Source organism: Coturnix japonica, chromosome 4 (assembly GCF_054131305.1).
Source record: "Coturnix japonica strain WE chromosome 4, WE-NBRP24, whole genome shotgun sequence".
NCBI classification, from domain to species: domain Eukaryota; kingdom Metazoa; phylum Chordata; class Aves; order Galliformes; family Phasianidae; genus Coturnix; species Coturnix japonica.
In genome coordinates, this window is record NC_140666.1 from 87,466,665 (window position 1) to 87,482,152 (window position 15,488).

General features: G+C 34.0%; 1 protein-coding gene across 6 annotated transcripts in view; it reads right to left on the reverse strand.

Moving 5' to 3' along the window:
* The window catches only part of CTNNA2 (catenin alpha 2), a 425,826-nt gene that overhangs the window by 14,816 nt on the left and 395,522 nt on the right, over window positions 1-15,488 (reverse strand). For all 6 annotated transcript variants that reach the window (XM_015862648.3, XM_015862647.3, XM_085545876.1 and 3 more), the window contains 3 exons: window positions 13,796-13,977; window positions 11,244-11,349; window positions 7,905-8,039 (listed from right to left, as the gene is read on the reverse strand). In XM_015862648.3, the coding sequence (XP_015718134.2) occupies window positions 7,905-8,039; window positions 11,244-11,349; window positions 13,796-13,977 (423 nt within the window). The remainder of the gene's footprint in view (window positions 1-7,904; window positions 8,040-11,243; window positions 11,350-13,795; window positions 13,978-15,488) is intronic.

Sequence of the window (15,488 nt, forward strand, 5' to 3'; positions counted from 1 at the left end):
TTTTCAAGTCTCAATATTTAATTTTCAATACTTTGCTCTCGTGGAATTAAGTGGTTTAACATTCTGACATCAGAAATACTTTTAGCTGCAAAAAAACCTCATCTAATGTGGAATTTCAGTAAATGGTTCTTTTTATTATTATTATTATTATTATTATTATTATTATTATTATTATTATTATTATTATTTCATACATGTTTTAAGCTTTATTCATCTGCTTTTCCTTACATTACATTTTTCCTCTCCATACACTCTGCCCACCACCAGGCCAACTTTACTCAGATGCTTTGAAGAAATAGCAGTAATAGTACTAAGGAAAAAAAAGAAAAATAGTTTCTCCAAAGTCTTCCATGCCACTTTGCATGTGGATCTTATCTATGATTCTCCAGATGCCCAGTGTTCAGGGTTTCTACAACTCCAGAATCCAGCAACAATTATCAAGGCAAAAACCATGTGAACTCAAAGATCTAAGTAAGATCCTATGGGATCTTTCACTTAGCTGAATCACGGCACCACTCACATTTCACTTAAAGGAGACCTCTGGAGATCTCTTGCACAAATTCCCACGTGAAATTAATTGATTGCCAACATTAGATCTACCCCGCTGCTGCAGAGTCTGCCTGAGGCTTGGAAACCTCCAAAGACAGCATTTAAGCAAGTTCTCTGGGTTTTTGGTCTTTGCAGTCTTTACTGAGAATCAAAGGGTAATCTTTGTTATTGTTATATTTGGAAAAGGTATTGTTAGCTGGGTTTAAAGCAATTATATAAATCTATTTATGACTTTTTTAATTCTCTTCATCTTTGAGCTGCAGAGGATAATTAGGAAATCTTCACTGGTTGAACTTTCTGAAAGCCTTAAGATGGTATTTCTATAAAATACATCATATATAATGAATATATGAGGAATTTTATCAGCACTCATTTTGATTAACCAGCATAACACAGTAACGCCTTCGTCCTTTAAGGGTAGTAAATTGACTACGTATCAGGATGATTATTTTTCTATATTACCACATCATCAGAAGTCTCTTTCTTGGACAGTGCAGTGAGGGACACAGCCTTAGACAGCACAAGTTGGCGATTCCTGTATTAGCCACAAATAGTAGAGCTCAAAAGAATTTGTCTCAAATAAAGGATAATTAAAAACTTCATATGGCTGCAATACCTTTTTAACAGGGTACACTTACTTAGTTTTATTTCACCTACTCGTATATCAGTGAATCTGCAAAAATTCAAACACACATGCAGAGGTTTCTCATATGTATTTATCTGAAAAAGTGCAGCTGAAAGTTCTCCCTGTATTTTGCTCTTTCACTTCTTTCACAGAAAATAACATGACCTACAGTCTAACACACAATGTAAATCAAGATACCGCATTTTCCCCATCTATCCTCAGCTCTTCTGTCCTGGAAGCCATCCTTTCACAGTGGCATCTTAAAAGATTACATAAGAGTGCTTTTCTCTCCTTGCACATTCTACTGGGAGCAATAGGAGAGTGGAGATTACTGCTAAGTCCAGACAGCTTTACTGTCCTGACTTTACATCAGTCATTCCCCACAACTGAAATTCCTTGATTTCATATTCCTATTTTTCTGTTTTTCTTTTTGTTACCTCAACCCTTTTGTATGACCTATTTCATGGTTCCCGGGCTTATTTCTTTATTCTCTCTGAAGTCATTTCCTTTATTTCCATTTCGGGTCTGAAAACAGAACTCCTTTCCACCAGTCCCTCCTGAACAAATCTTTTCCCATTGGTTTAATCTCATATAACTTTGTTTTCATCCCACAAATGTATATTTATATGATTATGTATGTGTATACACACAATAAGTATCTTACGTTCCATGTTAAATAAGCTCCAAGCAAAATACTGAGAATAAAATTAATCAGCTTTAACAGTCTATAGGAAACTACTGCTGCAAGTAAATAATACTATTCATATTTTTAACTCATTTTTGTGCCATTTTAGCTTCTTGTGGATGAAAGAATGGTTAAAAGTGAAAAAGCTAGGGAAAAAAAAAAAAAAGAACATATAAAAGGAAGAAATAAAGAAAGGAGGAAAAGGGAAAGGGAAAAAGAAAGGAATAAAAAGCCTAACATGAAACAAAAAACAAAAAAAATAATATTCTTAAGCAATTTAATAATTATTAAATATTATTAAAATAATTAAAATAAAAATATTATAAAAACAATAATTTTAATAATTATTAAATATTATTAAAATATTATATAAAACTCCCTCTCTCACTTTCCTTTTGTGGGTGGATCTATTTGTCGTGTGTTGCTATCACCCAAACACCAGCTGTACAACGATGTGAGTTCAGACACAGGGCTACACCTTCTCTATGTGGTGTGTTACTCTGAGCACTCACTATCAGCAGTTATTCAGGAGTAGCTACTCTTAACCCTCAGCTGCAAGTAAATCTAATCACTAACAGATAAGCCATAAAACATCTATTTCTGACATCAATTAATCTTTAAGTACAGCTACGTATTGGTTTACAAAATACACTGTTTCGAAAAATGGTGTGCCTTATCTTAGATGTTTTCTACCTATAACATTGCCCTGTCAGGGCAAGAAGCCCAACCCTGAAACATTTGAAAGCCAGGTTTTGTCAGTTTCTGTGGTTTCACCTCATGTATCTTTCTTCTGCTACTACTCAACAGTAAAACCTATTCTGTTGTTCACCAAGTAACCAAAGTGAAGATTTTCTGCTCCTGAGAGGCTCAAAGGAAATAAACCTGACAGTTCTGTCAATTTGCAACTCTCTCTTCAGCAAACTTTCTCTTACATGAAAGCCAAAGTCTTACCTGATTCAGGAGGAATAAAGTGACTACCAGTCTCCAAACCATCTTTATATTTATTAATTTTTATATATATATATATATATAGAGAGAGTCACTTTATATATTTTAAGAGTATATATATACTCTTAAAACTTTGAGTGCTGAGATTCACTATGACTGCCTTCTTGAACGCAAAGACAAAAATATTAATAAAAGAATAACAAAACAGAAAAGCTTACTGTGCACAGAAATGAAATACTACATCAGTGGTTTAAGTAAATATGTATCCACAGACTCTTACTCCAAATTCAGTGAGAGATGAGCTTATCTTCTCTTAATAGCAGATGAAGTTACCTGGCTTTCTATCGGTCTATAGGGTTTGTAAGTAGCAACTGGAAAGCTCACTGACCATCTGCACATCAACCTGTTCTTACAGCACAGGGTAGTTGAGGGAAATTCTGTCTTAAATGAAATAAAAGCATATCATTTAAGCTACTTTGTGTTCTCAGATATAGGAGCCATAGGCAGAATTGATGAACAAGCTATCTGGTAGCTTATATGATGTAATTGCTGGAAGCACGGTTATTCTCTGATAAAAAGCAAGTCTCAATCTTTTCTTGATGAGAGCTACCTATTTCCATCATCAATGAAGAGAAAACGTAGACACAATTATTCTGAATTTTTTCATCTGTTCATATTCTCATGCATCAAACATCCGAGATCAGGTGTTATGGGGTTTATTGTAGTGTCACACCCTCAAACCCCAACTTGTGCTGCCTCAGACAAAGGTAACAAGTGCCTCCATCTCCTTTATTCCCCCAAAATCCTCACTTAGTTCACTAAGCCAGAACTCCCAGATAAAATCATAACCTTAAATGAATTGCTTTGTATCTTCAAAATCTTATAACATTCCTTCTTTTATCATCACAGCTAAGCCCATTATGTTAAGATTAATGGGCTCTTGAAAATAATTGGAAACTGGGCCTGGCTAAAATATAAGTTTAAATTGCACTGTGGCTATTGATTCTGTATTTTTGGACTGTGTTCAAAGGTACACGGCTGTTACACTGTATGATACTGCATTTCTATCTGGCTTAGAATTTTAGAACTCTTTGGATGCATTTTCTCATAATATAGATGACTATGTCTGTACAACAAAACTGAGAAGGGGAAAAAAAAAAAAAAAAAAAAGAAAATAGAGGCATTCCTTAGATGCATCTTTTAGATTCTCTTCAATGTAGTCCTTTAGGAAACACCATAACAAAGCTGCTAACATAAACAAGAGGTAAAAAATCCAAGCTCATAACTTAAATATAAAGTAAGTAAATGAGGTGATCAGCTCCAGAGCGGCAGTAAAGACATAAGAGGATATTTATTCTGGGGTAAGAAATGAACATATAGATCTGTATTGCTGTAACAGTCTAGCGTACATGTGTCAGATATGAATACTAAAAAATAAAGCAGTTCTGGAATTAGAATAAATCACAATCTTCATCCACATGCAGTCACTGTGGTCCAAACCAACTCTATTCAACAAAGCAATTTCTACAAAAGTCTATTTATTAGCATAATCTAAATATATGTAAATAGTATTTACTTCATTGAGAGCAGCATATGCTCAGCACCTCAGAGAATTCATTCTAAAATAATAATAAAATATCTTGATGTACTTTTCTTCTATGCTTATATTAACTGTTTACTGTTAGAAGGGTTGTTTACTGTTAGAAGGGAATTAGAAATTGAATATTCAAAGTTAAAACTACAGAAACATTTATCTGTTTATTGACAAAGTTCAGAGACATTTACTATGAACAAAGGCGCCTCTAAACAGATTTCTTTTTTTTTTTAATCTTATGATTTTTTAAAATATTAATTACTCTTTATTTCATCTAATTCCCTCCTCTCCATTTTCTTTACTTTATTCCCTATAGTCCTCTTCTAGTTTACAAGGCTCCTCACTGAAGAAAGACATTGCATGGCTTTTCCTTATTCATTATTTTATTTTTCAACACTCAAAATAAGGGGCCAAATCATCAGATAGTATAAATTGGCCTTCCTCCATTGATATTAATGAGATTAAGCCAGCAGATAGTGTAAATTGCCCTTCCTATATCGATATTAATGAGGTTAAGCTGATTTATGCTAACTCTCAATTGCCAGATCTAAGTTATCTAGCAAAAATAAGTTTGCTAAGTGCATGCAAAGAATTTCAAGGGAAAGATTAAAGAAAAAAAAGGAGCTAGGGGAAAAGGAATAGGAGACAGAAAGGGAAAAAGCAACACTGGGTTCTTTACTGAAGTAATTTCCACTTCAGGAGTTTGACATTTGCTTACTTTTTGATCAGTTTTTCTATTTGCAGCAAAGTCAATGATGCCAGAAAGAACCCCTTCATATGCTATGCTAGTCTCCTATCAATCTACAGAGGAAAAAGCAAAGAGGATCAGCAGTATGTTTATTTTCAGAGATAAACCATACGGAACTATGACTCGTGTGAAAAAAAAATAAATAAATAGAAGTTTCACCTAAAGATATATATCACATTATATACATGATACATGGTATTTTTGAATTTGTTGCAACACATTCTCCCGAACAGATTAGACCTGTAATAGCTGTGAAGTGGTTTTCATCTGTTGTTTAGTTTAAATTGGTTTTATGTCTCTTTCCTTTTTACATAAACATGCCCATACACAGATTTATTTGTCCATATGAATGTCCTATTTTCATTTATATATATTAATATGCTTAATATTGCAAAAATTCAAGCAGAGGTTATACTACTCAAAATTATTCTGAATAATAACTCATCTTCTGAATCAATCTGAATTTTACTGTCATTCTTTGTAAACACAGTAGTTAATTATAATATTGAGTAATCATCTATAATAATTACATCAAAACAATTAAATATAATACATTCACATAAACTCCAATGGCCATAGCTTAAGAAGGTTGAATTCTGGATTTCTACTGTACTTCTAGCACTGTACTGTATGCAAGTTGCCAAATAATGGTATTTCATTTTAATGCAAATAAAATACTATTTATTTGTAATTGGCTATCCAAGAGAAAATGAAGAAGATGGAAGCAGAAGCGGCAAGTAGACAAGCAGATGTAGATGTGCACTTGGATACCAGCTATCTGAATAGCAAAGGAGCATACAGTACCCAGCAGCTTGAAGATGAACAGCTTGGAAAACACTCTCAGAGAAGCAGTGTACTGACTGTGTTACAGTAAGTAACAAGACAACAGTTTCTAAAAGGGATGCACAGCATCAATTTTCTACATCAACTCCTGTTTAGACCAGCAGGAGAAGAAGCTTGGCAAGCTTAAACTTTTCTACATGTCAATATTACTGAGTCTTTGTAATAGACCCAAATAATTCGCAGTTGAATCTAGTTTTGCCTTTGTCTAATACTGTGTAAAAACCCAACCAAACAGAAACACAATGGTGATGAAGCCTGGTAAGCAGCAGATGCTAACAATGCCAGACTGGAAATGATGAAGTCAAGCAGTTTGGCCACTTAAATTTCACAACGGATGGTGATGTTCCAGTAACAAATAGATGCCAGAGATTCACAATGGCTTTTTCAGCATCCACATACACCGAATAAAGAGACTTGAAAAAGAAACACACACACCACAAAAGCCAAGCTGGTAGAAGCACTGATTTGGGTAACTGTTATAAATAGATGAATATGAAAAGTCAATGGGTATGAAAAGCTGGACCCAGATGGCAGTAGGTAAGAAAAGATCAAAGCATTTACTACGTAACATAGCTGTCAGCGATGTAAGCACAGATCACTCCATGAATACTAGCAAAATGAAAGAGGATTTTCCAGTCCTGTGGGAAGATCAAGGTATCACAATTAGATATGTACGTACGTCAAGAAGAGAAGACCAATTGCAGGACAGATACAGGAAAACTGAAGCAGCTCCATTTAGGCTTTCAGAATGGTGGATCCAAGAAATCTCAACAAATGTTTAAGACCTTCTCCAGTGCTTTGCAATAAATCAAATAGTTATACAAATGAGAATGTTTGTTCTGTCTTTTGATATGTTTAAGGAAGGCCAGTGATTTCACTGGAGAATGTTATGGATGAAATGTAGGGCACAAGTTGTCCTAACAGTCTTCATACTTGATTGGGCTTAAACAATGAGAGGGTGCTTTTTCAAAATAGCATCTGAAAACAATCTTATTTTCTCAGGATCTGAAAAACACGGTCATTTTAAATCCACACTCAGTAGAGTCAAATGTATCGTGTTGACATACATATGGTCTGTATTTGAGTTAGAAAATAACAAAGGTTTCTTGGGGCTAATACTAGGTTAATCAGTTAAAAGAATGAAAAAAAAAAAAAAAAAAAAGGAAATTATGAAGAGCAACAATTGTTGTTACTACTTGGCTCTTAGTAATCTCACAGAGGTACACAGTTCAGCATTAGGAGAAGAAAATGAAAAAATGCAGAAAACTCATTCATTATATTGAGTTCTGCCATATATTCCTGTCTTTATTTCTAAAAAAAAACAAAACAAAAAACCAACAACTCGTGAGTAAAATGTGTGTGTTGTCTGTTAAAAATAACTGAAATAACTGAATGATAATTAGTCTATAATCATCAGGCTAGGCAAACTGTATTTAAAAACAGCACGTGCATCAAAAATTGAAATATTTTGCTGGCCTTCCAAGAGTTTTTGCTGAACCTAGTGTGCATTGGAACCTGAGTGAATGAAATCCCATTAGTCATCACCATCTTAACAATATGTAGTTCATACAGAGCTGGCTTCTGCACAGAGGAAGGAAATTACCAGTACTAACAAAGGAAAGAAGATTTATAATGAGCAAATATACAAAAGCTCCAAATAATTATAATATTCACAGCTTGGCAATTACTTTCTAGTCTATGAAATTACTTTTCTTTAGGAAGAATGAAGATTTTACAAGGTTACTATAAACAAAGGGTAATTGGAAAAATCAAATTGCTCTACTCAAGTTATTGTAAGGTCTGAAATAATGGTGATAAAATTTTTAAAAAGACTACTTATGAATCACCTTTTTTTTTTCGTGCTATACATTACTGTCATAAAAAAAATGGCTAAATATGAATACCAGCTTACCCCTGATACAATAAGTTCTCCTCCCAGGTTCTGAACTTCTGCCTTCACTTTGCTGCAGATGTTGAGCTGGTGGCAGTAGAGGGCAATGCGCTGCAGGTAGGCTAGTAGATCCTGTTTGCAGGCTGAGTCAGGGCACTGCAGATGAAATTAATGCTTGATTAGATGTAGATGAATTCACATGGTTGTTATGGAGAGGTAATCAGAGGAGAGTCTATCAACATGTATGGCATTAGGTGGGTCCATTTCACTTTGTCGTTCCTTGAAATGCTTACTGAAACATGAAAACTAAACTCTACCTCTCATGTAAGCCAAAGTCATCAGTCATCACTTGAGGATGCACTGTTAAGTTTTCTTTTGAAAAACGAGAAATACCTCTCAGACAGATACTAATGAAACACAATGGAAATAACAGAACTGTCATTTTTTGGAGGAGGTCTCTTTGGGATATCACTTTGTACAGAATGGAGGAATTGAGTAGCCAAAGTTTCATCAGAAACTCCAAGTATCAGGGCACCTGCTAGGTGTCCAGGTTAAGATGCCACAGGGACTATTTCCAACTGATGTCATCCATTCCTGACTGTCTTGCCAGCTTCCCTGGCATTTATGCAGACTTTCAGAGGACACAGCTCTGCATCAGACTTTCTAGAAGCCTTTCTGACACATTAAGGACTTAAGAGGTGAGGTTGCCTTGCTTGGATATGACAGACTTGGCAAAATTACTGTTAATGTCTAAATACCTTAGTTTGTGCCAGAAGGAAATAATTTACTAAAATGTGAGATATTACACAGTGTCTCAGCAGATGCCATCTGTCTTGCAGCCCTGCTTAAGAATACAATGACATAAGTTCATCCCTCTGTATGTCTAAGGGTTTTTATACTGAAGAGAAGGCTATCTACAGTCCTGTACCATTTTGAGCATTGTGTCAATTATTTGTTAATACAAATTATATTAGGTCAGATGTAATGTGACTTAGTGAAGGTTTCATCACAAATATAACTAGAAAAGGTCCAAATGTAATTTGTTTACAATCTTTGAGAATCTTAATAGAAACTGCATCATCCCTCAAAATAACCATACCATAATAAATAACTTTCTAGCAATTAATATTCTTAATCTTGCCTCACAATAAAAGACCTCAGTAATTCACTCTGACAAAAGAGAGCTAAAATTGCCCTTTGTTTCCAGCGTGTCTCCAGCAAATACTCATCATGGCTACCCAAAAAAGTTCCACTGACAATGATGTTTGAATGTATTGCTTGGAGATCAATGATTTCCAAGCACATTTTTTCAGCATCTTAAAATGTTCATATTGTTTTTTTTTCTTTTTTTTTTTTTTTTTTCTTTTTCTTTTTCTTTTTTTCCCCATAGGTAGGGTGAAATATTCACAAAAATTGATAGAGTTAAGAACATATGGGTCAATATCACCACAGGATTTGACTACAGAGAACTGTTCTGTCCCTAGCAGCTAGCAGGGAATGAGTCTGTGGTGAAATAGTTGCATATACTGTCATCTATAGTCCTGAAAGCAGTCACTTTTTCCTCTCCCTTTGAAACTAACACTAAACAAAGCTGGAGGTTCGCTGTGGCTGTTCGGTTGAATCTGTTCTGTATTTACAACAGTGCTATAATGCCTCTCTTTCTCAGGCAGTTGCCACATCTTTCAGGCATGAATCCCTAAGAGAACTTTTCTCCCTGCTGGTGGCAATTTAATACAGAAATATTTACCCTACTCCTGAAGTCCATGAACTGAAAGAAATGAACTTTAAAAAGCAAAACCTCAAGAGAGCTGACAAGGCTTTAAATACAAGTACTTTGGAACAAAAAAAAAAAAAAAAAAAGCAAAACCTCTTTCACTGGAACAGTAATTAAAAGTGCAACTGTCCACAAAAATGTTTAGATCACGAATGTCTTTGAAGTTAAGTAAGTTATGTAAAACATCATTAAAGCGTGAACATTAAAACAAACACTTCATTCTCACAGTGATTTTACTGCTTATTATTTAAGTGCACATGTTACAGTCTCCTGAAAATGTAACTCAGGACTATGCACTCTAAGCACAGATTAAAGAACGATTTTTTTCTTCTACATCACATTTCTTGAAAATATTCCACCTCTTCAGATAATGTAGGTTAGAGATTCTATCAGCTAACAGATGGATTTCTCTAAAATGAATAGTTGCTACATATTAAGGATGGGAATGGGTATAGTGCAGGAAAAATGGTTGTTGACAATGAAAAGAATCTCAAAACCAAACTTGTAGAGTTTATGGGATAATGGGCAGATTCTAGCCACTTTGGATTATATTTCATGCATAGTAAGTACTGCATGCTATTGAAATAAAGAAAGAAAAGTATTTATTTTGAAGAGAAAGACTAGAGACAAGTAAGTTAAAGTTTTCAATACCAGCTAGGTTTCTGCTGGTAGCAGTAAAAATATAGAAACCATGGGGAAAACGACAAAAATGTCAATAAGTATATAAGGGAAAAGCTCTTTAAAGAGAGACCTGTAAAACATTTTACCAATAATGGCAGAAGATTCAGCTCCTTAACAATCCATATAAGAAGTGTTTATAGAAGAATTTCTACAATAAGTATCTGAAGTGAGGCATCCATTATTGTAATTAAGTGGTACTTTACTGTTTTCACATGGATTTTTAAAATGTTATAATCATTGATATCGTTATTGATATTTTTTGCTCTTGACCACTAGATGCACATTGGGTTAGAAAGATGGCCAGAGGGCTGAAGCATCTCTCCTATAAAGACAGGTTGAAGGAGCTGAACTTGGTCAGCTTGGAGAAGGGAAGATTTTAGGGAAATCTCAATGCAGACTTTTAGTCCTGGAGCAGGCTTATAAACAGAAGAGAGACCAACATTTTACGTAATAGTGATAGGACACTAAACTAAAAGAGAAGAGAATTAAATTTGATATCAAGAGGAAATTCTTTATTCAAAGGATGGTGAGGCACTGGACAGGTTGCCCAGAAAAACTGCTGGAAGAGGGAGCTGAAAGAACATAAGGAAAAATACACGTTCATCAAGGGTAACAGAGCATCCAATTGCTTTCATGACAGCAAACATATTAATCTAATTGTAATAGTTTCCCAGTCTAGAATATGAGGCTATGGAATACCTGAGGAGTTTCTGAGGTTTCAAAATTCATTTATTACTTTCCTATAGTGCAGGAAAAAAAAGAAACAAACAAAAAATAAAACAACAACAAAAAACCCCAACAACCTCTAAACAAGAAAAAAAAAAAAAAAAAAAAACTATTTCCAAAAAAAAACTTCAGAATGGGACTCACTGATAGAAATTCTGCTGTATCTCTGCTTATTTTACCTGATCAGCTACTGCCCGTGCCAGTTTGTCCATCCTTGATCCTGCCTCCGCAATCTTCTTGGCTGCATTAATGACATCAGATGTATTCTTCAGTGGGCCTTTACCTCTATGAAATACAAAGAAATGATGAACAATATAAATAAATTTTGAAAGGAAACAGTTTTAATGACATTGTTTAGTACTTGATTTTAAAACAGTAACAGGGATGACTTCTTAATTTATTACAAATTCTCCCTTTAATTACTCTGTGTAGTAGAGATTGATTAAAATGTTGGCCTGCTATATTTCCTCTCTCTTATGAAATGCCTCTCCAGCAATTTTGCTTGATGGTGCCTTAAGCACAAACTACACTTAATAGTATATATATTTCTAAGTGCTTATTAAACCGATGTTCTTTCTGCAGTACACAACTATTAAAAACTACGTTATTCCCATGCCAACAGTTAATGTTAAGCCTATCTAATCTATAGCAAGGATGCCAGGTTTTAGAAAGCTTTTCTTTCAGATATGTCATAAAACAAAAATTCTTGAAGTATAATTCTGTTACATTTAAAGCATGTATAATTTTCTTTAAGACTGATCCTGTACTTTTAAGATGATGGACAAAAGTCTGATTTTAATCATAATCGTTATGAATTGTATAGGAAAAAGAAAATAATAATTGCAGACCTTTCTGAGTTTCTTTCAGACCCCAAACTTTTATCCCATTTATAATAACATTTGCTATGTTCCCAAGAATGCCTACACTAGAAGCAAGCTGATTTTCCTCATTTATTTATTTATTTTTGATCCTATGCAGAGAAGTGTAGCTTCAGACAAGACTGATAGAAAATTATGATCTTCAAATATGCCATTTCTGTTGAACTTAAAATGGTGCAGAACTCCTCTGTAGTGACCTCCTATGCTTTAACATTCCTTCCACCAGCAGATCTGACCATCTCAAATTCCACACACTTGATTTTTTTTCCTGTTTGAACACTGCAGTGTTTACAGCCAATCAAAATATGCAAAAGGCTTTGTTCTTTTTAATAGGATATATTAAACAAATTTTTATTAAATCTGATGTAGATAGGGGTGCACTTTGATCATCATTATTCTTATTATTCTTTAATTTACTTCAAATGTGACAAAGGCTTTTCTCTCATTCTTATTTTAGTTCTTTTCTTTTGATGGTATAAAATGCAATTACGAAACATTCAGTTTGATGCTCAGTGTATCAAAGAATGTCCAGGAGGTTGCAGAAAGCACGGGTGTTGCTTTAGAATGTTATTTCTTCATTATGTGAAATGATTGCACTGCTTGTGCAGTTTTTTACTGTGTTCATTGAAGAGAAGAATGAGAGATGATGAGAACAATAATACAAAGGTAACTAGTACTTCTCAGATATGTCACCCTTTATGGAAGGCTCTTGTATACAGGCGTTGTGAGCGTGCTGCCAAAAGAATAGTTGTGAAAGCACAAGCTGAGAGAACACTGATCAAGCTGGGAGAACAACTGTTCAGAAAGAAATACAGTAGTCACCTATTATAACATAGATAAACTTTCTGTATACATATTTAAAATGCATTAAAATGTTTGCTAATAGCTATACCAATTACCTGTAGATGCAAATTAATTAACAAACATATGAATGTAAGGTATGTGCAAAAACTGTAATACTAGTGCAGAGACTGTTTCCCATGAAATAAGCTGAATTCTTCAGACACAAGGCTGGATAAAGAAATGTATTTGAGCATCTCAGCAGATTGAATAAATAGATGTTTTACTTCAAAAACAAAAAAACAAAGATATTTGTCTAGCTTAATCTAATCATATTTAGATAAATATCATTTATACTCTTGGACTCCAATTAAGAATAAACTTTGAAATAGCTCTAACTTAATATGGTGATCTATAATTCGAAGAATCTTATAAAATGTTCTCCCTGGTGTCATTAACAATGAAACCACATTTAAACAAAATAATTCTGTTATCTGATATCATTACAGAATGATCTTTTGATGGTTTACAATTAGAAAAAAACAAGACATCAATAGAAGAAATGAAAGCAATATATATATATATATATTTATATATCATTGCTGACAGACTCCAATGAAATATTAGATCAAGAAGGTTTAATTTAATTAATTTACTTATTTATTTTAAAGAGGTTCAGTCTTCAAAATGATTCAAAGAGTTCTGCTGTTATTTTTGATTGACACAAATCATTTTGAAATATTGAAAGTTCATGTAGGCACGTGATTTCACACTGGTAGTAAACAAAATGTCACTTCAGTGTCATGGGGTTACAGACTGTCTTGACTGCTTCAGTTGAAGATGACCTGCAAATAAAACTGATTTGCAAACAATACAAAACTTTGAAGTGTTTTATCAAATATGGTGAAATATCTAGAGCAGTCACACACAGAGAACCACCACCTCTGTCAAGATGAAGTGTATTATCAAGCTGCATATCTCTCAAAACAGCACATCACTTCAATAGGCTATAAAGTGCAACAAAAAGGAAAGATATCTGAAGAAATCCTCAGTACCGACCATTTTGTCCTTACCTAGTGAAGTCTGTCATTTCCATCATAATCATGCACATCTGCTTTGCCAACACAATGATGTCATTACCACTGTCATCCCACTTGGCCACCTCTGCATCCAGTTTGCTCTTTTCTTGGTGGAATATCTCTACCTGCTCAGCAATCTTGGCCTTTTCCTCCTGGGGGAGCTGAGCCATGATAGCCTGAAGAAAAAATACAGTAGAAGCTGGACATGAAAAAAGGATGTGAGAAATACATACATTGATTCAAACTGCATTCTAGTTTCTTTTCATAGCAGTGGAAGACAGCAAACAAAATCCCTTAAACATTTGATTTCTGTAGGATGGACAGAAATAAAGTACATAGAATTTTCATAAGTTTTTTTTTTTTCACTTTCAGAACTTTAAAAAAGATGTGATGCCATGATATGCAGATTATTCACTATCATACAAAATAAGATTAAGATTTAATAGCAATTATCTTTAACCTTTTTAAAATGAAGGAAATCTACAGAAATATGTAATGTATTGCTAGCATCTCCCCTAGTCTTGTTCTCTGTCAGAAGTACAGAGATTTTCTGCTTAAATAAGCTATGACATGCAAAGTAATACATCTGAAGTGAGCTGAAATGAATGTACCTTTCAATAACTTTTAGTAGCCTAATTGTATCTTGGAAGATATGCAAAAAGACATTACACAGGTTGATACTAATTTGCCTCGACATCATAAACAAAGCAGAAAATTCCCCCACTTCCTTAAAAAGAAAAGCCTACAAAATTATAATAATTATTTCTGAAGATCAAATGGACACTTCCAATAATGATTTCCAAGTTGAGCTACCATTTGGCTTTAGGGTTCTTAAGACCACATTATGGATTTAATGGGGTGTGACATATAGTTAAGTATTGTAACATTTTTTCTTGTTTATGTCTCTTTCAATCAGCTGAAGTCTTTCTCTACGTATTCTTAAAATACTCTTGGCTTTTAAAAATTAATAATTGACCTTTTCCAAAACTGAAATTAGGAAAGGTTATAAACAGTAGATCAGAAAATGATAAATTTGCAAGTTAATCAAATTAAAATTCAACACACGATGATTAATTAGGCCTTATCAATGTAACTCAGCAGCTGCAAACATTATCATACTAGTCTTTCCATAGAAAAATGCACTGTAAGTCAAGCTAATATATATATATATATATAAGGATACATATGAAGCACATACACTAAAACTGATACATTTACTTAAATGGAGAGAATGTGATAGGAGAATCAGAATTTGGAAAGCTGATCTGTATGTCATGCACATGGTTCTTCTCTGTGGGCAGCTTCATCTGTAGAGACTTTAAACTAGTCTACACTGTTTTAGCATTTCAGTTCCAGCTGCTAATATACTTTCAAAGCTATATCCCGTAGCAACTGCAGATTATATCTTAAAGTTTTGTTTCTACTGAATTCTAACGTAAGCCTTCCTACTGCAATGCTAATAGCTTTACAGAGTAAGCATATTAAAAAAATACATTACAATCCACAGCTAAAACTCTAGCCTTTGTAAGGAAAAGGTTCAAACAAGTTACCACCATGCTTTGCAGACTCACTTCAATGAGTCAGTCAAGACTGCGGACTGTGCTTCCTGCTCAGTGTGTTTTTATTTTGTGCTTTCATCCATTTGTTGCATCCTGTGATATACTGCATTATAAGTTATTCAGTAATG